General features: G+C 42.7%; 1 protein-coding gene across 6 annotated transcripts in view; it reads left to right on the plus strand.

The window, feature by feature from the left end:
- SAMD4A (sterile alpha motif domain containing 4A) overlaps positions 1 to 25,064 on the plus strand; it is a 214,267-nt gene that overhangs the window by 121,119 nt on the left and 68,084 nt on the right. For all 6 annotated transcript variants that reach the window (XM_058740670.1, XM_058740673.1, XM_058740671.1 and 3 more), the window contains one exon: positions 4,006 to 4,524. In XM_058740670.1, the coding sequence (XP_058596653.1) occupies positions 4,006 to 4,524 (519 nt within the window). The remainder of the gene's footprint in view (positions 1 to 4,005; positions 4,525 to 25,064) is intronic.

A 25,064-nucleotide genomic window follows, 5' to 3' on the forward strand; every position in this document is an offset into this window, starting at 1 on the left:
GTCTCTGCAACTCCTTGTTTTCCTGCCCTTCCATAGCTGGCAAGTCTTCTGCTGATCCATGTACTCTATTGATATATTCATATTATTGTCTTTGTAAATATAATACACATATACACCTTTTATATGTAATTATATATCATATATGATATAATATTTATAATGTGGATACTATGTTACACATTACACATATTATCTATATTATAAATATTAATGTATTGAACTTATGGCCAAACTCTTCTAGCATGATAATCATTATGTATCTTTATGCTCATTTGTATACCCCCATTCTGCCACCTCACTAGCCAGGGGGACCTGAGGCAAATTGCTTGACTTCTCTGTGCCTCTGTATCCTCATCTGTAAAATTAGACTGTAATAGGACCTATCTCATAAGTTTCTTGTGAGATTTAAATGAGTAATTACACGCACAGCGGTTGGAAGAGTGCCTGGCACATAGAGACCATTCAATAGCATCAGCTGTCAGCGTGGTGTCTGTAGTTGCTGCAGAATAGTTTGATCCAGTAGTACAAGCCCTCAGAGGGCTATCTTGGGTCCATGTTCCCAGTGGCAGTACACAAAAGTCAGGGTGGTCTTCCTGGCTACACCACAGTCCCACAGCATCCAAGCCCTGAACCGAGAATGCAGAAAGAACCGTTTCAGGCCTGGGAGGGACCAGGGCCAGAGGTCTCTTGTTTTCCTTTCCTCTTTGCTGCACTTGTTCCTCCTCTGGCTCCCAGGTTACCCCTGACCCAGAGTGCTTACATGGAGATAACATGTTTAGTTTGCACTCTGAGTCCTATTTATGTTTTGTTTTTGTTCCCTTTTTTTTTTTTAAGGCTGACCTTTTGCAGAAGGGTAGAATACCCAAACAGGGAAGTGACCTCGCAGAAACCTAGGGAGTTCCTCAGCCTCGTGAACTTGTATTAAGAGTTGTTCCTACATTGTATTTCTAAGTCTACGTTTTCCAGGGTGTATACTAGCTACATCTGATCATCTGATTGACGTCAGACAGATTGATCTTCCTCTCAGGACCCTTTGCTTCTTGCCAGTGCCTCTTGAGCTCCTTGGGCTTAATGAATAGATTTTATCTTTATCCGAAGCATACTTGTAATTAAAAACATGCTGGGGGCGCCTGGGTGGCGCAGTCGGTTAAGCGTCCGACTTCAGCCAGGTCACGATCTCGCGGTCCGTGAGTTCGAGCCCCGCGTCAGGCTCTGGGCTGATGGCTCGGAGCCTGGAGCCTGTTTCCAATTCTGTGTCTCCCTCTCTCTCTGCCCCTCCCCCGTTCATGCTCTGACTCTCTCTGTCCCCCCAAAAAAAATAAATAAATAAAAATAAAAAAAAAAAAATAAAAACATGCTGGGTGTTTGCTGAAAATGTATTGATGGGAAGTTAGAGCTGGTGCTTCCTCCATCTCCCAAAGCTACTTTAAAAGGGAAGCCATACCTAACGGAATGCACCAGGGTTGTCTTTTGTCAGGTGACAGGTAGCTAAATATAGAGCTGGAGCTGGGAGGGACGTGCTGAGGTCACTTGTGCCCTCCTGCCATCCACCTTCCCCATCTGAATGTCTCCATCTCTGTGGCTAGCCCGTTCTGTAGCCTCCAGCATACATGGCTTCTGAGCACTTCAGCTGTGGGTAGTCCAAGTTGAGATGTGATATCGGTGGTAATATACACCCTGCGTTTCGATGACTTAATGCAAAGACAGGCATGTAGAATGTTTCCTCAATAATTTATAGTTGATTACAAGTTGAAATAGTATTTTGATACATTGGGTTAAAGAAAATACATCATTACAATTAATTTCCCCTCCCTCTTTTCACTTTTCTTTTAATATTAGGAAGTTCTAAATACCGTGTGTAGCTCACATTACGTTCCTATCCATCAGTGCTTCCTTAGGCATCTATCTCTATTCTTCAGGCCTCCAGCACATAGATTATAAGGCTTTCCTTGGTGACTCCTCTGGGTCTTTTGTCATTGTGGCACTTCATTTCTTCTCCACATCCAATCTTAATCTCTGCCGCTTCGATTTGAAGACTTCTACTTCAAATAGTTGGCTCTTCATCTTCTTATGAAATCCCCACTTGAAAAGAGTTGAGTGTCTCTTCATATCGTTCACCTGTAAGCCCAGTAGCCCCATTTTCTTTCAGCTTTTGACTTCCTACCTCTTCCAACTCTGATATTTTTAACTGATCTTCCCTGGGTAATCCTTAGACTCTATATATTACTTTTAAAACTCGGTATCCAAAACCAACCAACATGGCTCTAATGTGGGCCTGAGTACTGCAGAGACAAGTGGAAGAAATTATGTCCACCATCAAGTACTTGATGGTCCTTTTAATGTATTACCACACAAGGAGGGACAGATGCTGTTGGTAACAGTCTTAACTGATGAGGAAGTTGAGGCTCAGGTAGGTGAAGTAACTTAACAAGGTCCCACTGCAAATTAAGTGGCAGATCTGGGATTCATGCCCAGGTTTGCCAGATTCTGGAGCTTATATTCATTCGTTATATATCATGTCTTCCTTGCCTGATACTTTTCTTTGAATACACCCTTGATCTCGAGGGGCTTTATAGTACTTGACTGATGCATTTGTAGCTTCTGGTCAACAATGATTCTTGAGCTTGTTCTGTTATGTTTCTGTCTTACTGGAATTGTGAAGTCCTTCTGCTAAATTCCAGATACTCCCTTTCAACTCTGCAGATTCCTCTTGAAAGCCAGTAGGACTGCCCTGCCCTGGCCTATTGTAGGGTAATTTGTAGGCAAGAGGCAATGTCTTCAGCTGTCAGGAGTGTCTTTTCTGGAAGGGAGCTTTCTTTCTTGCAGCCTGAGATCTTCAGGATAACTATCAGTTTCCAGAACAAGCTACTTCTCAAAGGCCAGTCAAGGCAAAGTACATTGTTTATCCATGTTTACCTAAAGGCAACAAGTGTGTGTTTTGAGTAGAAGGCAACAAGAAGGGATCCTTGAGAGTGTGTTAAAAATGGATCTTCTCACGAATGAACGTTGAAGACATGATACCAAGTGAAATAACCAGTCACAAAAGGACAAATACTGTATGATTTCACTTACAAGAGGTAACTAGAGTAGTCAAATAGACAGACAGAAAATACAGCGGTGGTTGCCAGAAGCTGGGGGAGGGGAGAAATATGGAGGGATCATTCAGTGAGTACAGAGTTTCAGTTTGAAAAGATGAAAAAGATCTGGAGATGGATGGTGGTGATGGCTGCACAACATTGTGAATGTCCTTAAAGCCACACCACTGCATGCTTGAAAATGGTGAAAATAGTAGATATTATGTTATATATATTTTACCATAATAAAGACAACTAACCAGATTTTCTATACATGAAGAAAAATAGCTTGCTTATCACGTGTGATCGGAGGTGCTACTGGAGCTAAGTCCCATCCTGGGTTTGAGATCACAATTGTTTTCTGAGGTAGCTTCTCATGAGAAAGTGCACCCTGCACTGAGATGAGGGGAGTTCTTTCTTTTTCTGACAGATTTCTCCATCTAGGAAGTTTTACTTCACACAGATGCCTTTGCCAGGGTGTAAACTACTTTTCCACAGATGTCTGGGGTAGGGAAAGCAGCCTTACCTCCAAGGGATCCAATGAACGTTTGACAACACTTGCTTTTCTGTGGAGATTTTCTTATTCCTTATCCCCCTATCTGAAGGTGTGTCTGGACTTTTCTAAGAAAGAGTGCAGGGCTGTAAGTTCTATTTGGTTGTACCAAAGTAGTTGTAGCCTCTTTGGAGACCTGAATGGGAATTAGATTGAGCACCCGAACCTCTAAGAACATTTGTTCTGTGTTTCATTGATGTCAGTGCCCCCCAACATCCCGGAGTCAGTCATCCAATCTGATGAGTGGGCCATTTGGAGAAACATTCAGCCAGGGTACATACATTGAGACTCTAACCCATAGGAATTCTCTCTACAGTGCGGTGTTTCATGCCATTGTGGGTGTATTTGCTTATTTGCCCCGTATATTTTCCTTTTCAGGAATCATTAACCAATGGCAACAGGAATCCAAGGATAAAGTGATTTCCCTCCTGTTAACTCACCTGCCTTTGCTGAAGCCAGGAAACCTCGATGCAAAAGTTGAGTATATGAAACTGCTGCCCAAAATCCTGGCACACTCTATTGAACACAACCAGCACATCGAGGAGAGCAGGCAGCTGCTGTCCTATGCTTTGATACATCCGGCCACTTCGTTGGAAGACCGCAGTGCTTTAGCCATGTGGCTGAACCACTTGGAGGACCGCACGTCGACCAGCTTCGGCGGCCAGAACCGAAGCCGCTCAGACTCTGTGGATTATGGGCAGACTCACTACTATCACCAAAGACAGAACTCCGATGACAAGCTCAATGGGTGGCAGAACTCTCGGGATTCGGGGATTTGCATCAACGCCTCCAACTGGCAGGACAAAAGCCTGGGGTGTGAGAATGGCCATGTGCCCCTCTACTCCTCTTCATCTGTCCCCACCACAATCAATACGATTGGAACCAGCACAAGTACAAGTAAGTTCCCAGGAAGCCCGTAAAGCAGTGTGCTTTGGTGACTTGCTGTGTGTGGCATGTCCCACTGCGAATGTCTGCTCTGAGCACCCCATGACCCTGGGAGAGATGGGCCGATGGGAATTGGCTGTGGGAAGGGGATCTTTGCATCCCATACCTGTTGCTCTTTTGACTCTGGAAGGATAAAAATGCTGGGCAGGTAGAAATGAGTGATGGTCCAAATTTGGGTTATAAACAGACTGAAAAATAAATACGTTTGAGAGAAGAGTAAGTGGTGAAAGAAGGAAACTTCCCGTTTCCACGAACAGAAATGCCTTTTACCCGCATGCCTTTCGCCCTGGAGTTTTTGGATTTGCCAAAACACTGAGTTATGAGTGATTCTTTAAACCTGATTCTAACCCATGGTTAACCAGATGCCCTCATGGGGTTTGTGCATTTTCTTTGGTTTTTTTTTTTTTCTGTTTTCTTTCTTTCTTCCTTTTTTTTTTTTTCCCCCTTTTTTTCATTTCACCCTGGAATGTTCCCTCCCTTGCACTTTCTGGTTTTTAGCCCCAGTTGTTGGGGGCACTTTTCCTCCTGACCAGGGAAGTAGGTTTGCTAACTTGAGAATGCTGCTCTGTGCTGTGGCCTTTTCTCACTCCGCCTCACCTAGGAGAGGCGGGTCAGGAACCGTTCTGCAGAAGGGGGGAGCAGAGGACAGCTTTCTGCTCTTTTGACCACTAAGGCAAAGTACTCTGCTCACAGCTGGGACTAGGGCTGGGAATCCTCTGTATGGCTCCCCACTTAGGCTGAGCAAAGTGACAGACGTGCCATTTGTGCTTCTGTAAAGTGACAGTATGGGAGGGGGGCCTGTCATTGAACAGAAATCATCCATGCTACTTGCGTGTGTTTGTGAATACAGTGTCTGCAGTGAGATAACTTTCTCAGTGGAAAGCTTTTGTGGTTAGACCTTACGTGCCTGTCAACATGCAGGAACCCCCAATTAAAAGATCTGAGAGTATTAAGAATTAGCGGTGACAGCTTCTTGGCCTCTACCTCCACTTGGATCTTTTTGCTAATGGGCCCTTTTAAATGGCTTTCTCAAATACATAGGAGTGTCGAATTATAACTACATTAATTGAAACAGGACCTTAGTGGAATAACCGAGGAAATACTGAAGATACTGCATTCATAATGCTACAAAATGAGATTTTTAATTCCTTTTTTCTCTATTTTTACACTGAGATATTGATAACTAGTACATTTGGGGAATTAAGTGATTATTGCATCATTAATTTATTATGTAAGAGGTTCTGAGGACAGTCTGTTTCACAGACTAGTAATCCGGGGAACAGTTTCACTAGCTTGTGTGTGACAAAGAGTGATGGCTGGGACTGTTAAAGCAGACACATGTAGGCTGGATGACAGAGCTTTTTGGCCCAAGTTTCCTGGGTCAGGGACAGAATCTAGTAATTGTTACAAAACTCTTTGATAGGTGGGAGAGATGTGAGCTCCAAGCTGCCTGCCCTCTCAGAACTTGGTCTTTTACATTTTAAGGGGTTGAATTTTATGTCACTTGTCTTCAAGTTATTCTTGGGTCATCATATTTCTGTCTCTACTGATTTGCACATTCAGTGCTGTCTCTTGACAAGATGTGTAACATTCAAGATGGTTATCAGATTGTAGTCAATGGGTACTTTCCTTTTTACTGTGGCCCTCCAGCCTACAGAGCGGAGGTGATGCAGAAACGACTGTCATGGCCTCCCAGATCTCTGGGTCCCTGTGTAGTACTTGAGCAGAAAAAGACTTGAAGGTTTAACGAGATAACTAGATTACATATGTCAGGAAGAAGAAAGGGGTTGGAGCCCTGTTTCAGAGCATTGGCAAAGAAATCTTAGATCTGTCTTCCAGCAAGTTTCATGCAAACACTTAGGCCATGTCAACACTTGTATTTCAATATCTCTTTAACAAAACATGAATGTCATTGCTTCAGTCTTCTGCATTGTCGATGGTGGTTAAATTGTGTTTGTCAAAACTGCCAACTTTTGGGTCATGCATTCACTCGTGCCTCTATTAAATATCTCCTGAGCACCTGGGAGGCAGTTTGACAAAACGGAAAGGACAGGAACCTTGGTGTCAATGCCCTGCTAAGTCCAAATCTCAGATCTACAGTTTGCTAACTACAGCTTGGCCAAGTTACTTAACCTCTCTGAGCAAGGTCCTCACTTGTACAATGAACATTCATGATACCCATCTTTGAAGGACTATGGTGAAGTTACTTTAGATTACACATGTAGATGCCCAGCGCTGGTCAGAGCTGGCAACAGGGTCTGCTAAGTGAATCAGTGAGAATGGGAAAGATAGTGAGGGGCAAAGTGCTAGCACTGACCCCAGAGTCTGTGCCTGCATTTGCACCTTCTGGTCGTCATCTGATGAAGCACCTTTCCAGAGCCCAGGGCCATGCAGAATAGACTAGGTGTCCTTGAGTATGCTGTGGCTTTTGACCATTTCACCACAGTAGAAAATGGATTGGACTGAAGGCTCCAAGATCTCTTCTATTGCACTAAAGAGCTACATGTCTTCTTTCTTTCAAAATGGAAAAAGATATCTACACAAAGCAACATAATTTATAAATCATAGTAAGAGAACTGAGATCATCATTTAGTGCTTCGCATTTTCAAATTATCAGCCACATCAAGGACAGCTAATGAAAAGAAACTAACTAGAAGACAACCTCCTTACACAGTTTTTGGGTTTTATTTTTTAAAAAATTTTTTTCAACGTTTTTTTATTTATTTTTGGGACAGAGAGAGACACAGCATGAACGGGGGAGGGGCAGAGAGAGAGGGAGACACAGAACCGGAAGCAGGCTCCAGGCTCCGAGCCATCAGCCCAGAGCCTGACGTGGGGCTTGAACTCACGGACCGCGAGATCGTGACCTGGCTGAAGTCGGACGCTTAACCGACTGCGCCACCCAGGCGCCCCCACAGTTTTTGGGTTTTAATCTTGGTTTGTTCCACTAACGTTTGGTTCCCTTGGTCATTATGCTCCAGCAAAGTGCCTTAGCATTTGTGGCCTCCTCCCTGTGTGGATTCTGCATCGTTCAACTGCACTGAAAACACTATCCACTTTCTGGGTACCGAGTACTGTGTTTGAGTCCATGGAAAATATAAAGAAGCTTAAGGAAAGTGATTCACTTTCAGGGAACCTATAATATAACAAGAGAGAGAAGGTATATCAATCAGTCTCACAATTAAAAATGAAATATCTTCTTTTAGCCAGACTAATCTGCAAAAATTTTGCATAAAAACCCATGCATTACATAAAAACGCAGTTAAAAAAAAATAACAGCTGCCATAGGGCAATACAGGATTGTGTCAACTGAATGGGGGGTCTGTACTATAAGCACTGTGAATGTTTGAAATGGAAAGATTCTTGTGAACTGCAGGGTCAAGAAAGCTTTTGCAAGAAATGGGGCAAGTAAGCTATGATGGAGATGGCAGGAGTGGGGGGACCAAGGGTAGGGACATTCATTGCGAGCAAAAGGGTGGAAGTTATAGTGAGCACGCAGGGTTGGAAGACAGTGAAGAAGAAGGAAAGGTTCACGAAGGAAAAATAGCTCGTGAAAGAAAGCAATAAAAGTAGACATGGAGGGGATCTGAGAGCTCTAAAGAGGCCAGCCATAACACCATCTGTATGACAGTGATATGAGCAATGCTGTAAGGGGGCCTGGTCTGCTATGTGCACGCCAGATGAATGACAAGGGATGACTACAACATCAGTGAGTTTCAAAGGTATCATGGGGATAGGAACAGGCATGGAGCAGAAGAAATGGATGCTAGAAACGTTCCTAGGTATAATTATTAGAATTAGGATTCAGTATTGACTTTGGACATACATTACAGATTCATTTATTTTTTCATTCATTCACTTAGGAAGTGTTTATTGAGTACCTACTATATGCTTAATCTACTCGAGGCACTCGGTGCGTCAGCAGACCAAAGATGCTCTCCCTTGTGGAGTTGCGTCTACACTATTATAGTATATGAGGAAATTATATAATGTGTTAGAGATTGATAAGTGGCATGGAAATAAGAAACAGAGTAGGGTCAGTAGGATCAGGCCTAGACGGTGAGGTGATTATAGTAATAAATAGGGTGGTCAGGGTAGACCTCATCGAGAAGGTGATGTGTGAACAAAGACTTGAAGGAAGTAAGGGGGTTAGCCAAGTGAGAGTCTGGGGGAAGAACAGTCCAGCCAGAGAAAAAGCTTGAGCAAAAATCCCAAGATCTTTTCCCAGCTTGCTGGGGAAAAGCAAGAAGACCAGTGGCTGAAAGAGAGTGACATAGACAGTGGTGGAGCTTGCAGAGGTAACAGGGAAAGACAGATCCTATGGGGCATTGCAGGGCATTGCAAGGACTTTGACTTTTGCTCTCAGTAAACCAGGAAGCCATTGGAGGGTTTTTGGCAGACCAGGGACGTGACCTTACATTTTAAAGGGATCCCTTTGGCTCCTGTATTAAGAATAAACTATACAAGGGCAAGGACAGAAACACTATGACCAGTTAAGAGGCTATTGGAGTAATCCAGGCAGGAGGGTGCTGACTTTGCCTGGGGTGGCTGAAGAAGAAGGGGGAAAAGTGGTCAGAATCTAGATCTATTTTGGAAGTACAGTAAGTGGCATTTCCTGACAAAATAAATGAAGAGTGTAAGGGAAAGGATTCAAGAATGACTCGAAAGTTTTTGCTTCTGCAACTGGAAGGATGGAGAACGTTTCTGTTTATTAAGTTTGAAGGTAAGATTTGGAGTTGGGTCATCTGTGATGAATCTGTGTGTCCATGTGACAAATCGGAGGTGTCTAGTAGGCATTTGGATGTATGAGTATGTAGTTTGGGAGAGAGGACCAATCTGAAGATAGACATTTGGGAGTTACCAGCACATGAGTAGCATTTAGAGCTATGAAACTAAGATTACCAAACCAGAGATGTCTGTAGAGAAGAGGACCAAGGACTGAGACTGGGCACTTCAACATGAAGGCTGGGGAAGCCGAGGACAAAGCAGAAGAAATGCAGGAGAAACCACTGAAGTAAGGAAAAACTCAGGTGTGTGTATGTCTTACAAGGCGAATGAAGAACATGTTTCAAGGGGAAAAAGCGATCAAGTGAGTAAAATTCTACTGACGTGTCTACTAAGGTGAGGACCAAGAATTAACCACTGGATTTATCAAGGAGGTATATTAGAGGTAAATTGGGGGGGGGTGGGTACTTCCCAGATGGTAGGCATTTGGGGGCTGAAGAAAGTTATGTTAGTGATTCCAAAGAGATAAAAGGCAGGATAGGGAAAGAAACTAGCTACAAGCTCCAATCTTGGATGTGTGTTGACTTTGAGAAGGTGCTAGAACATTGAGATGGAGAAAAATGATGTTTAGAGGGCATTAAAAACAGATGATGGTGCCATGCAGAGTTTTAGAAGGGATTAAGATGAGGCTAAGAGTGGGAGGCAAAAACTATACCCTAATATAACAACAGTCAACCAATTTTCATCCATTTAAGCAGACTCAAGAGTACCTTTTTATTAGTTGCAGATGTTAAATTAAGTGAGATCACACAGGACTTTTGGACCTTCTCTTCCATAATAAAGAAACAAATGGTTTGGGACAGCAGAGAAGTTGATTAAACACTTAGGGTAGCATCAAGGTGTTTCGGAAGAGAGGGAAGAATGTAATTTTCAGTACCTCACTCTCCTCGTAAGGCTACTCAGGGTCTGGTTACTGAAAGCAAGAATGTACAGATTCTTCATCATGAGCCCATGGGACCAGAAAGGACCAAGGTATTGGCTGTCACAAACTGCGCACAAATCTTAGTCAACTTTGTTTTGGCCATTATAAGCAATTCCAAGGGTAAAGTGCATAGAACCTGGCTTAGCATCTCTACATTTGCTTCCTGTCTGAAGTCTGCTATAGAAAAAGCAAACCATTAGGAAAAGACCATTCGGGAAAAGTATCTCCTGGATTTCTTAAGAGCCCACAGAATCCCCTTGTGGGGAGGTCAGTGCCACCTCCATTACCCCGGACTGCCTTTCTAACCAGTTTCTAGTCTTCACTGGCGGAGTTTGACCTGGAATGAAACTATGTGCTGTAGTTACAAATGAAAGGAAGATCATTGCAATACTTGATTTTTCTTCACATTCTTTACATTTGCTAGCCAGCCTGGTATGAGGCAAGAACTCTGAAACTTTGGGTAACAAAAAATATATTCCACTTAAACTGCCTGCTTCTACAGTCTCATGGTACAGCTTGGAACCTTCGTATTTCTTTTATTACTCTCAATTGATTTTTCTGATAATGAAAACCATACATTAAAAAAAATTTGGTACTGTAGGTCATCAAAAAGTAAATTAACAGTAATAGCACACAACTGCATATTGTTTACTACATGCTGGGTACTGTTCAACACCTTTTACATAAATATCAACTCATTTAATCCTCATAACCTCTCTGATGTGGGTATTATTGTTATCACCATTTGACAGATGAGGAAAATTGAGGCACAGAGAGGCTAAGTAACTTGCCCAGTGTCACAGACCAACAAAGTGGATGAATTGGGGTTTGAACCCAGGCAGTCAGGCTATGGAGTCTGGCTTTGGACTTGAGGACACGTGCCAGTCCCTCTTAATCCTATCCTCGGAGATTGGCTCAGTTACTAGCTAGTAGACCCTTGTTTGACTCTGAAGTTGTCCCTACCTGGGCCAGCCTCCCTTGAATCAGTGTTCTCCACAGCACACAGATGTAAGACTCTGCCCAAATTGCACCCAAGTGCACTGGCTTTGCACTGACCCGTCTATTTCAATATTAGCCCTTGGCGTTCTGTGTCACTATTCTTGGTTGACAAGTTTGCCTCCCCTTCCCAATCACAAATTCCTTGGGGACAAGGGTTGTCGTCTTTATCCCTCTTTCCTGGCACCTGGAAAGAACACTGTGTGGCTCAAAAAGTCACCGAAACTTGGGAGATGGCAATTTCCTGGCATCTGTTCAGCTGCCATTCTCCCGTGGCAGAGTGTCTCTGTTAGATAATGGCTGTCTCTTGCTAAGGCCAGATGTGGCCTCCAAATCCTCCTCAATATGCCCCTCAAGGCAGCCACTATAATTCAATAAGAGATGGCATGTGAACTGAAGCCTGTCTGCCCGCCTTGCCATAAATGTTTGCTGAACAGTAGGAACTTAATAAATTCCTGGGCTCACTAGGCAGATGTTCACGAAGTTAATGAATTTCCAGAATAAACGAGAAGACGTCTTTGGGAATTCACTAAGTATGTAGTGATAATATTGGTCAGTTAACCTTCTGTCATAATCCTCATAGTGACATTTGTTGTTGCTCTTGCTTTTTTTGTGTGTGACTTATTTTACCAACTAGGTCTCAATACTAACAGACTCTTAATAACATACTGTGATCTTGATTGTGGCGGCAGTTATATGAATTTATTCATGTGAACAATGCCCTAGGGGGTGCACAAATTCATACGCCCTCCCCACCCCCCACCCCCCAAAATCAGTGTATGATCAGATCTGCTGAGATCCGAGTAAGGTCTACCATAGTCTCATTAATTGTATCATGTTAATGTCGAGTTTCTGGTTTTGATATTGCCCTATGGTTAGATAAAATGTCACCTTCGGGGGAACTGGGAGATGGGTACATGAGCCCTCTCTAGTATTTTTGCTGTTTCTTGTAAATCTATAGTTGCTTGAACATTAAAAGTTAGAAAACAAAAAACAGTGAGGCATCCAGTGCCTGGATATTTCTTGGGCTTTCTTTGGTCTTTGTTATTTGGCCTTCTGGGAATGTGGAGGGTCCGTCCATTTATGGGAAAGATGGTTACTAGGTGCCATGGAACCAATACCTGAAACAAAACTACTCCAGCAGGAAAGATGAGGAGCAAAGGTCGTGGATCTCAGGGCAAGTGGCTCCTTTGGAGAGCCCTGACCTGCCAGTTGGAAAAACCCCTCCAAGTTCATCAACTGACCCCTTTAGCCAGGGCCAGCTCCTTCAGAGATACCTGTTTGGTTCAAGAAGTCCTTTGCCCACTGCCCTTCACTTTTCTTTTTTTCTCCTTTTTATTTTTTTTAATGTTTACTTATTTTTGAGAGAGAGAGAGAGCACAAGCAGGGGAGGGGCAGAGAGAGAGACAGACTCTGAAGCAGGCTCCAGGCTCCGAGCTGTCAGCACAGAGCCTGACACAGGGCTTGAACTCACAAACCGTGAGATCATGACTTGAACCAAAGTCGGATGCTTAACTTACTGCTCCCCACCCCCGTGAGAGCCTCTGCAGGCTAAAACTCTCCGAGTACTGATTGGCGGGCAGGTGCGAATGATCTCACAGTTCAGGAGTTTTAGCCTGCGGAGGCGAGAGAGAGAGAGAGAGAGAGAGAGAGAGAGAGAGACTAAGCCACCCAGGCGCCCCAACAACCAACAGCCACTTCAAACTCATTCCAGTCAGTCTGCAAAAAACTAAGAGAACCCAGATATTCAAGGGAAAGAGAGACACCATTCAGCTTTCAGGTAGCCCTGACAAGAAGAGAGGTCTTGTGAGTGGCCTCTTGGAAACTGAAACGGAAGGTCAAGGTCTGCAGACCCTGATTCTTTTTTGCAGGCGGCAGGTCTCCCCCATCCTAAGCCTCTGGTGTCATTGGGAGTTCCTTTTAGATCTTCATGGAATTATTTTGTCTTTTACCAGCAGACTTTCTGGGTGGAAAATTTCTTTCTCCCCCAAATCCAGCCAACCTGGCATGTAACTGAAAAATTCCATTATTTCCTTAACCCCTCATTTGCTCTTCAAAGAGGTAACTCTAGTTGCTTTGCTTCCTTTGAGACGCATTTGTAACAGCTGGCATGAGATATTTTTAGCTTCAGCTTCCTTTCCCTTCAGGGGAAACTTTTTTAAGCGTGGCCCTGGCCTCCCTGATACTACAGTGTGAAGGTGGCTCAGCGAGATCTCAGAGGACCTGATATGGCCACTACCTAATCCTCCCTTTCCAAGAGTCCAGAGTTTTTACAGGACTGTGCTCTTCTTCACCACGCTTCGTGTTTGGTTTTGGGGGCGTGGGGAAGAACAATCGAAAAAACACCATAGTAAGCAGGAAGTCTGCTCATTTATTTTGAGTCAGCAGAGATCCGACTGCTTGGGAAAAGTCAAAGACCTCAGGAGCCATGCGCCTCGGGTCATGAGGCTGTGCCATCCGTCCCCTATCCAGGAGGATTTTTTTAGACCCTAATGACAGTGAGCGTTGTTAATAAACACTAGATGAGTGCCAGAGGAAGGCGGTTGTCTTCTAATTCTCTATTGTAATTGAAAAAATAGGATGGATTCTGGCTGGAATAAAGGACTTAGATTGGACTAGCCCAGAAGAGGGAAGGAAGGAGGAAGAAATGAATAACATGGCTTCTTTAGGACTTTTTGAGCCCTGTAGTCTTAGGATTTCTATTATTTCACAAGATTTAAAGTCATAGTCTAATAGCGGCTACTCCACACACACACACGCGCACACAATTGGACAAAAAAAACTTTTAATCTTGCAGTTACTTATTTTTTTTTCTTTTCTCACTTTTAAGATTTCCAGGGACAAACTCAGCTTACCTTAAAGAAAGACATCATGATGTAGCATATCTGTATCTACATATATGTATCTACATACCCATACCTATATATATCTGTGTGTGTATATGTATGTATATACTTTGACATCTTTAATATCAAGCAAATTAAGCCCTTGAATTTCATGGTTTCAAGTGAGGGTAAATCTTAGTGGCAGTGATTACTGTCAATTTGGGTTATATTTTCTAACTCTTAAACACTGCACATATCATTCCTGCCACCCCCATTCTCAGCATTCTATTAAATAAAGTATGGTCTGAATATAGGAAATCTCAGAAAGTCAATTAAGAGAAGGATATGGAGATGGAGAAGCAAGGAAGACAGGGAGTTCCAAAATCTGGAAAATGCTGTATAAGATTTTTGTGGATTAGAGAAAGGCTGAAACTCCTAACGTACCCTGGAGTAATCATTCTTTGCCAAAAGTCTGGGCCATTTCCATAGATGAATTCCACGGCTAGAATTAGAGAAACCAATGGGAGCACAGGGTTTGCTTTAGAGATTTGTTTCACAGCCAACCTTGCTGAGATGCACCCTTTCAGGAAAGCCCAGCAAATCCATATGGAGCTAAAAGATGCATAGCAGATTATTTTATACTTCAGTCTTCTGCCTCACACAGGAAATGATAAGGCCAAGGGCATGTTAGATATTCAGTTTGGGGGAATAAGTGATGAGGCGGTTTTCCATCAAGATCAAGAACAGATGCTTTGGTTTTCAATTGCAGCTCACCCATGATTAAATGCATGGTGATGGACAAGTTACTTGACCTCTAAAGCTCCTTTCTTCATCTATGAAATGGGAATAAGTTTCAGTGGGGGACCTCTTAACTGACTTGATCAGGATATGTTGATTGTCATGACTGTTTAAAGCAAGAAATCATAAAAAAGGAATAAGACCATAAATATTAAAGTGTGAAGATGTACATTCATGTGCTGTTTTTGTATAGTATGGTGGACCTTTCTTTGAGGATACGGGTCCTGACTCTGGCTGCTGTATGTCTTCCCTGCATAATTCACACCCTTGATGCACTATTGTCTGTGATTTCTTCAAAACGGAGCAAGAGTTTGTAGCCATTTTAAAAAAAATCAGATGGGGCGCCTGGGTGGCGCAGTCGGTTAAGCGTCCGACTTCAGCCAGGTCACGATCTCGCGGTCCGTGAGTTCGAGCCCCGCGTCAGGCTCTGGGCTGATGGCTCGGAGCCTGGAGCCTGTTTCCGATTCTGTGTCTCCCTCTCTCTCTGCCCCTCCCCCGTTCATGCTCTGTCTCTCTCTGTCCCAAAAATAAATTAAAAAATGTTGAAAAAAAAAAAATTAAAAAAAAATCAGAGCACAGAATCTTTCTAGATTTTTTTTCTTTTTATCATTTAGCTTATAGTTTTTCTGAATTCAACACTAGGTTTTTTTTAATGTTTATTTATTGATTGATTCTGACAGAGAGGCAGGCAGACAGACAGACACAGTAGGGGAGGGGCAGAAAGAGAGGGAGAGAGAGAATCCCAAGCAGGCTCTGCGCTATCAACACAGAGCCCAACATGGGGCTGGAACTCATGAACCATGAGATCATGACCTGAGCCAAAATTAAGAGGCAGACGCTTAATTGACTGAGTCACCCAGCGGTCCCTCAACACTAGATTTTTAAGCAAAATAACGACTGTTTATTTCTAAAGCATGTAACAAAGTTTTTGTGTGATTAACTTTTTTATAATTCATATGTCATCATTCATTTTTTAAAAATTTTTAAAAGATTTTTTAAAGTTTATTTATTTATTTATTTATTTATTTTGAGAGAAAGAGAGAACAAGGAGGGGCAGAGAGGGAGGGGGGCAGAGGATCCAAAGCGGGCTCCATGCTCAGAGTAGAGAGCCCAATGTGGGGCTCAAACTCACAAACCATGAGATCATGACCTGAGTGAGACCAGACACTTAACTGAGCCACCCGGGAGCCCCTGTCATCATTTGTTATACCTTTTCAAATGTTACAGTAAGTACAACCAGCATAAATGGGTCTGGGAACAAGTTCAGTGGACAATGTTCAATGGTACACCTGCAAGTCCACTGGTGGGTGCAGAAGTGCACAATTGAATTTCAGTCCTTGAAGAGCTAGTGCACCATGGGCATCAAGGAAGTAGTCTAAAGGGAAAAGAGAGTACTGGTTGGTCCAGCAAGTTAGTTAAAGTGAAGCTGAGTTGAGAGCTTCTTAGGGTTGTTACGAGGATTTAATGAGAAATGTGTGTCAAGCAGTTGCCAATAGGAGATGCTCAACCATCACTAGGCCTCATTCTTATTATTTCTGCACTGGTTGTTAATGCTGACATAGTAAGAGTGACTTCTTTCACCAGCCCACGCTCTGCAGTAAATGAGGGTGAAATAGGCTCCCTGGGGCAGCCCTATGACAAAGCTACTCCTATATGCTAACCTGAAATCAAGATACTTTGACTCTGCTCCATAAAGAGCCAGACTTCCACAAAATCAGTATTCCCATAAGGGTTGTTCCAAATGATATATCTTATCAAATGACTTAAAATGGACCAGAAAAAACAAAACAAAACAAAACAAACAAAAAAAAAAACAGAGTACAGAGGTAACAATTTGTCGTTGCTCTTTGGGATTTATTGCTAACAAGAATGATTTTTTTTTAATTAGTGATAAGTGTAAGGATATTATTCAAATTTATAAAAATGATCCTTAATTAACAGAATTGGATTGAACAGAGATATAATGAGGCTGTGCACACAGACACAGGCCAGGGAAGTGTGGCCAGTCCCCAGAGTTCAAAATGTTTGGAAGAAAAAGAATGTGCCTTGGTGAAAAGAGCAGTAGATTAGAAAAGTCGCTCCACTTCTAACTCAGTGTGTGACCTTGCGCTCATGGGGACTCCCACTTCTCTATGGAGGCATGAGGTTGGATGACCCCTAAGGAGCCTTCTTAGTGCTCTCAGCCTGTGCTTCTAAGGCGGAAGCTGATGAGTATACAGTGCTGCTACCTTGCAATGAGCAGGAGAAGGAGGGCGCAATGCCAGCAGATGTACTGGACTGATGTAGGAGAAGGGGCACCTGCCGAAGCTCCCGGTGGGAGAGGGGTCCCCTGATATACTCGGCACTAGTTACACGCTCCATGAGAATCGGATATGATTTTGGTCCCCATGATTGTTGAAAGAATGTGAACACCTACAATTACTGCTAACTGGAGTGTGGACCTGGAAAGTCTGGCAGACCAGGCTTGCAGGGAACCATTTCTCACTCTATCTTTTAAAGTGAGTACCATGTTAGTGCCATGTGTCACCTATTAAAAATTTAGAGAGAGAGAGAGAGAGAGAGAGAGAGATAATGAAAAAGATATGAAGATGTTAGTGAAGAAAGAGAGAGAAGAAAGATCTCCTAAAAGAAAAGACAGTGATTTAGCCTAGTAATAGTAATAATTACTAATAGTAATAATGCTAAATAAGGAGTGATTTGATCATTTAGAAGGATATTAAAGTATATTAATGGGAAGGGCACTATCCTGAGTTCCTTGACCTCTGCCATATAGAAAGAAAAGAAAATTGGCAACAGTTACAGGTCAAGATGTTGGTGATGATAAAACACTCCAGAGCATGTCACAATTACAAATGTGGATTCGCTATCCTTTCTGAGTTAAAGAAAATACGTCAGGGGATCAACAGTTTCAGTTGCCTGGAGCCTGCACCACAGGCCATCTGAGAGCCACTCTTGTTCTGTGGTTGTGGCATCATCGTGGTGAGATTCTTCTGGAGGAAAAGTGGACTGTGTGAAGGTTCTTTTGTTTTCAAAGATCTGATAAACATTCGATGTGTCACTGGTCTTATTTCTGTGCTATTAAGTCAAACAGAGGGAGCAGGGACATGAGGCTTGGGGCTCTGTGTCAAAAGCTACTATTCATTTTGGATTAAAACATATACACACACAACAACAACAACAACAACAACAACAACAATTTTTGCTATACCCAAGTCAAAATATAGACATGCATGGGGAGCCTGCGTGGCTCCGTCGGTTAAGCGTCCAACTTCAGCTCAGATCATGATCTCATGGTTCGTGGGTTCTAGTCCCGCATTGGGCTCTGTGCTGACAGCTCAGAGCCTGGAGCCTGCTTTGGATTCTGTGTCTCCCTCTCTTTCTCCCTCCCCTGCTCATGCTCGCTTGCTCTCTCTCTCAAAAATAAACATTAAAAAATATATATATAGACATGCACCCCTCAGTGCCACTTTCCTGAGGAGCAGCCTCTGAGTGGTGTCCATGGATGGCGATAACACCCAACATGATCTTTCAGAGTCCAGAAGTTTGGCTTCTCAGCAGAAGAGGGTTGGTAGTGGCAACGATTAAGACACTGAGCATACTTGGGACGCCTTGGTGGCTCAGTCAGTTGAACATCCGACTCTTGGTTTCAGCTCAGGTCATGATCTCAGAGGTGGGGGGGGTCAAGCCCTGCGTTGGACTCCTCACTGAGCATGGAACCTGCTTGAGATTCTCTCTCTCCCTATGCCCCCTCCCCCACTCACGTGCTGTCTAAAATAATTTTTTAAAAAGACAGCATACTGTGCTAATCTCACTAGCATCAAGATGAAGCATAAGGGAGAGAGCATATAATATAGTTTTATTTGTGTGGTGGCTATATTCTTTAAAAGTTGCTTGAAATGATCTTTATTTGAATCAAGCCATTTTTCCATTGAGTAGAACTATGATTTGGGGCATGCATTATCTTGGTTTCTAATTAATCTTCATTGGCAGGAGCTCTTAAAATTAGGCTAAGGTCCTCAGTTCCTGAGAGTTTCTATCAAAGTCAATAATCTATAAAGCATTGTAAGATAACAAATTATTGAAAGGATTTCATCGGGTGATTTTTTTTTTTTTTTTTGCAATGTGTATAATAGTCCTCTGATTAGTAAATTGGAATTCCTTAGGTGGCTTTAACAAGTCCCATCTCTGTGGCATTGGATGGACAGGGCAGGTGGTACCCTAAATCCCACCTCAGGCTGCATTTCTGAATGTGGAGATTGCAGTCTTCCCAACTACTTTCAGGAATGGGAGAGATAGCTTGCTGAGGAGAGATGTTGATGAGAAGGCTTGGCTAGAGTAATGCCTGGGTCTGTATCCACTGGGTGCAAAGGGAGAATGTTCAAGACTGCAGCATGCTTGGGAAGTTGGAAGAGTTTGGGGGTAGTCATCAGGCCTCAGGGAGCTATGTTGTGAGAAAGGGAATTACTCACACATGTTCATCATTATCCAAGAAATCATTCTGTGCCTGTGATATTGTTATTAACTCTGCTAGTTTAGCAGGATAATTTAAATATCCCAACTGAATGTTCTACCTAAGTATCATCTGAAAAGCCAGAGCTCCCCGCAAATACAATAATGGCATCTTTGGGTAACTATGACCACATGTGTACATTTCGTTACTTTTGGCAACTAGCTCCAAATTCACCTGGAATCTCAAAAAACTGTGTGCTCAGCCCCAGAGTCGGGGTTTTTGATTCCCCAAAGCGCCTCTACTTTGGGTATGAGGCTGACAACGTGATTGAGGCCAGCCAGTCCCTAAGTCTGGAACTGAGCTGCAGACCCTAAATTCAAGGTAAGTCTTAGGTGCATAGCTCACTGTCGCTGAGGAATAAGTATTGTCAATGATCAGAGAGGGTAGATGTGTGGCTTGAAGTCTTTCTTTTCAATCTGTGAGATTTGTGAAAAAGAATTCAAAGCTTTGTACGGTCACAGTTCTCTCCCTAATTTTCTGTTGGTGATCTCTCTCTCTCTAGCTAGAGACAGCTGCATAATTTTTATTTGCTTTTAGAGTTATTCTCTTGCTCCTCTTCCCCAGCCACTCAATCTGTATGCAGTTCTGAGAGCAGGCTAATTATGGGGTACTGGAGAAGCAGTTGCTCAGAGAAAAGCTCTTTAAGCATTTGACCAGGACGGCTTGATGCCGAGGTCACGCTCGTGACCCTCTCCTCATTCACGTCCACACGTCTGCGTGGGAGCCGCCTTCTGTCTTTGTGCAGTTGCAAGAACAAACTTTTTAGAAAGGTCAACACAAAAAATAAGTGCTTTTTCCAAAAGGACAGAGCAAGTAGAGGATTTCACGTTTACTTCTTGGGTCTTCACTCTGGAAAAATAGCCACAAAGTGGCCAAGAGAAAAGATATGCTCCTCTCCTTGACCAAGGCTTGGGATTTTTGGCTCCTCCTGCAATGGCTTAGGAGCAAGACGCTTTATACACTCAGTGGTCGAATCCTCAAACTGTTGTGACTCCAAGCAAAAAGGCTGCTAAGATTCCTTGGCCCAGGAGATTGCTTTTGCTTGCAAGTTGTTGTTTTCAACTCCACTTCATCTCAATGAGTAAATGGTTTACTTCCAGAGACACTAACCCTGTGAGACAGTCTGCCACCCTAGCTGGTACGGCCTGAGAGAAACAAAGCACTTGCAAGGATAGTTGCACTTGGTGGGGGGAAAAAGAATCCTGACTTTGGAGAAGAAGGGTACAGAGGAACACTTTCCCCCTCTGCCTCTCCCTTTTTTAGACCAGCTTAGACTCAGCCCCTTGGAATCATCCAGATTGGCAAAGATTTGAATGGACCCTTGGCTGAGCTGTTGGAACTCTAGGAAAAATCTGCTTGATACCCGAATTTCTCTTCAACCTAACGAATCCGTAGAATCCTGATGCCAGGACTACCCAATTGGAACTTTAGTGGAATTTCTACCTCAGACCAATTTATGATGATCGTGAGGAATCCCACTGGGAATCCTATCTCTGGGCCCATCATAGAGTGGCATTGGGGGTCTTCCTTCAGTGCTGGAGAAGTTTGATTCTAGGATTGAAGGGAGAGTTGGGGCAGATGACCCCACACTTCTCAACATTCCCTCCTTGCTTATACTCTCGTTAACTCAAGAACATGTGCTGGGGGCACAGATCTAGCAGGGTCACTAATATACTAGGTGGCAGAATCAGAGTCCAGAAAGATCTCAGACAATATCAAGTTGTGGTTCAGAGCACATGTTTTGAAGTCAGACCAACCTGGGTTTCAATCCCATTTCCACTGATTACTAGCTGTGTGACCTTGGAGAAATGCCTTAGCCTCTCTTGGCCTTGATTTCCTTATATTAAAAAGAGGGGAATAGAGGTGTCTGGGTGGCTCAGTTGGTTAAGCGTCTGACTTCAGCTCAGGTCATGATCTCGCAGTCTGCGAGTTCAAGCCCTGCGTCGGGCTCTATGCCAACAGCTCAGAGCCTGGAGCCTGCTTCAGATTCTGTGTCTCCCTCACTCTCTGCCCCTCTCCTGCTCATGCTCTGTCTCTCTATGTCTCAAAAATAAATAGAAACATTAAAAAAAAATTTTTTAAAAGAGGGGAATAATCGCCACCCCATGAGTGATTGTGAAAGTCCTCTTGGTGTTTTTTCTTGAAGATACCCTTACTGGAGGCTTCTACCCTCCTATTTCAGTCCTACTCCACAAACTTGTTCTCCTTCAGTTCTAGGAAATTTTCTCAAACTTAAAAAATATTTTCCTCTCATTCATTTTCTGTCTTTTCTTTTTTAGGAACTCCTTTTAATCACATACTAGCTCTTCTCTAATGATCTTGTAATTTCCTTAACTTTTCCATTCCTATTTCCAATTTTTTGTTCTACTTTCTAGGTGATTTCTACAACTTTATCTTCCAAACCTATTATACAATTTTTAATCTCTATCATATTTGCAAATTGCAAGAGTTCTTTCTTGTTCTTTGAATGTTCCTTTTTCTGTTGCATTCTGTTCTTATTTCATGGATGCAAAATCTTTGCTAATAGCTCTGAAGACATTACAGTTGAGTTTTGGAGTCTTTCTTTGCTCCCAACATTGTGCTTCCTTAGAGTTTCTTTTTCTGTTTATTTTGAACCCTGTCTCTCAAGCAAGAGTCCTTTCACCTAATGGGAAGGCACCAGAACCTTATATGTGTGAATTTTACCACAGAGAGATCGGGTAGGAATGTGGCCTGGCTGCTTTTGTTGAGGGCTCACGCAGTATACCAGCTGTACTTCCTTCTCATGGATCAGTCCACTTCCCCTAGAATCCTTGTCTCCTCCTGGAAGATTCAGGCCTGGCTGCCAGAGTTCTGGGGGCTGTTAGGAGAATGGTGCTAAGATGCTTAGTTTTATGGGATTGGGGAGAGAATCTAAGGGTCTCCTTGTGCCTTAGACATACTTTCTACCAAACCTCCTATTTTGGCCCCCTCCCTGTCTTCAGAAGTACCTGGTCTCTGAATCCCCAACTTCTTGGGACTTCTGCGGCATGAGTGGTCATACACCCCCCCTCCTGTGGACATACATGTCCTCTTTCTTTGGTCTGCTGAGTCAGTTATCCCATGTCCTTCTGTTTCCAGCTTCCAAAATGACTTCAGTGGACTGGTGATACCCACTGTCTTCTGCTGTCCTCTCTCCCGAATTCTTTTCCTATGGGTTTATGCATTTGCTGTCATTTTAGTGAGTTTCCAGAAGGAATAGAGGAACATCTGCATAAATTAGAAGTCTATTTTAATTTGCTTACTTGTTTAAGATCTATCTCCTCCACTTGAATATAAAACCCAAGAAGTCAGGGGCCTGGTCTTGTTCATTGCAGTATTCCTGTTGTCCAAAACACCGCCTGACACAGCATAGATATTGAATAAATACTTATTGAATGAATAATACTTACTTATACTTACTTATACTAATACATACTTATTGTATGAATGAATGAATGAATGACATGAAATGTAGATATCTTTGTATAGTGCCTACATCCCAATAAAAAATAATTATCTTACCCATAACTATTTCTATCTCTGAGGATTAGGCAGTGAAGTAAAACTTTATGCTACTCATACCCATTGATTTTAAATGGGGATAAATATGCTCCTTTTAAATTAAAATCTTTAATGGGGAACTCCCTCTTCAAGCTTGAACTTTTCCTAATATTGATCTTCCCACCAGAACTCTGGATAACTAATAGGATGTTGCCTGTTTCTGTTAAAGCAAGGGCTGTATTTGGATACTAAGAGACTGTCAGAAGATCTCATGGCCAGGTAGAAGGATTCCTGGAAGTTGAGCTCAGTGCTTCTAATTCATGAGGTGACCTTCAGCCTGTCAATCACCTTCCTTCAATTTCCATTGTCTTACCTGGGAACAAGGCTGCAGAGAACAGAAATATTGATTGAATGATCCCTGAAGGTATTTTTCAGGCTTTAAAATGACGGATTCTTCAGTTCTGCTAATTATGAAGCATCAGTAAATAATAAATAACCATCTCCAAGGCCCAGGTCAGACAACAGTGACATCCCAGTGAAAATGCCCAGTCTTTTCAAATGACAAATTGGTTGATTCATTAGATAATTAGGTATATAAATGATGGCTTCTAGGTCTACATATAGACATCCCAGCTGCAAACCTCTCCACAATGTATTGTCATAATTAAAACCACAGAATTAAATAAGCACAATCCAAACTGATGAGCAGGATTAATTGTAATAGGGGTAGAAGTCCACAGGTGAAGACTTTGACTAAAGACGGTGTTGCTTTTTCCAATCCACAAACAACACTTGATTTCACATCAGTGGTGGCAATCTTGCTGACCAGTTAGGCAATAAAGAGAGGGTCCTGTTGCAGGTCTAGAGTGGTGGATGACTAAACAGTGTGGACAGCTAATATGAGAAGGACAGGTGCACAGGGCGCCCAGACCTGGAAAATCCCAACCCAGTGCAAAGATGCAACAGCTTTGGTTCTGGAAAAACCCTTATAGTGAATGATCATTTTTAGGATGGCCTAGTTCCTGCTGTGTTTGGGTTACACTGTTTATGAGGTTGTACAGGTCTACAGTTCTCAACAGTTGGGTTCTGCAGTGTATTACTCTGGTGTTAAATGGAGGATCATCTGTTTTAGATCACAGATTTATTATTCTATTCTTCTTTATCAATGACATTGACATGAAGACTAATAACCATTGATGCAATATGAATGACGGAGACCAAAAACATCAAGGCTCTAGTCTTAGCTTCAACATCAACTTAGTTGAGGGGCCTTGGTCAATTGCTGTATCTCTCCAAGCCTCTGATTCTTTAACTTATAAAATGGCGAGGGGAGGGAAGTGCGGGTTAGATGATTCCTAAATCATGTCTTTAAATTCCCTTCCTGCTCTAAAGTTCTGGAATTCTGAGATAATTAGGGAGTAAATAAATGAGGGAAATAAATTTCAGTATTATACCTTCCAGTCTTCTGAAAATAATATTTTTGGAGGAAGGGCCCAAGAAATGTAGGACCATCATTAAAATTCCATCAGGACCAACTCCACTGGGCACCTAAACAACAGCAACATCTACTTTTCAATAAAACATTGGCATTGCTCTCCACCAGTTCTCCTGAGGTCTTGCCTCAGGAATGAAAAGCTCCGTATCCATCCCTTCAAGCACCTGGTGAGTCAATGTTCATTTCAGGGGGAATCATTTTTGAAGCAGAGCTTTTCATTTAGGGAAACATTGTGGTTATCTTACATCTTTGAAGGGGAAAAAAAAAAGCTAGGTTGTTTCCCTTAAGTCTGCTGCTCCTACAGCATTTAATTTAAAATGAAAAGATCCTGGTTTGGCTCTTTTATGCAGATGATTGCCTGACTCTGCCCTCAGACCACCCACACAGGACCAAAACCATAAGCTTTGTGAGTCATTTGGGGAAAGCCCAAATGGAAAAGAGATGCTTTCCATGTGGTTGAGCAGGTGATTTCTAATTCAGTTATAGGGAATCTTCATGCATCTCAGAGCCATGGATTTTAAATGATTGTGTGGAATAGCCAACTTACAGCCAAGGAAACAACATGCACATTTACCGTGGAAGCAAGAGAAGAGCTTTTTTGACTTTCATATATTTCCTGCTTTTGTCCGTCTAAAATGAAGGGCCAGGGTTCAGAGAGGC

The sequence above is a fragment of the Neofelis nebulosa genome, chromosome 7 (assembly GCF_028018385.1).
Source record: "Neofelis nebulosa isolate mNeoNeb1 chromosome 7, mNeoNeb1.pri, whole genome shotgun sequence".
NCBI lineage: Eukaryota > Metazoa > Chordata > Mammalia > Carnivora > Felidae > Neofelis > Neofelis nebulosa.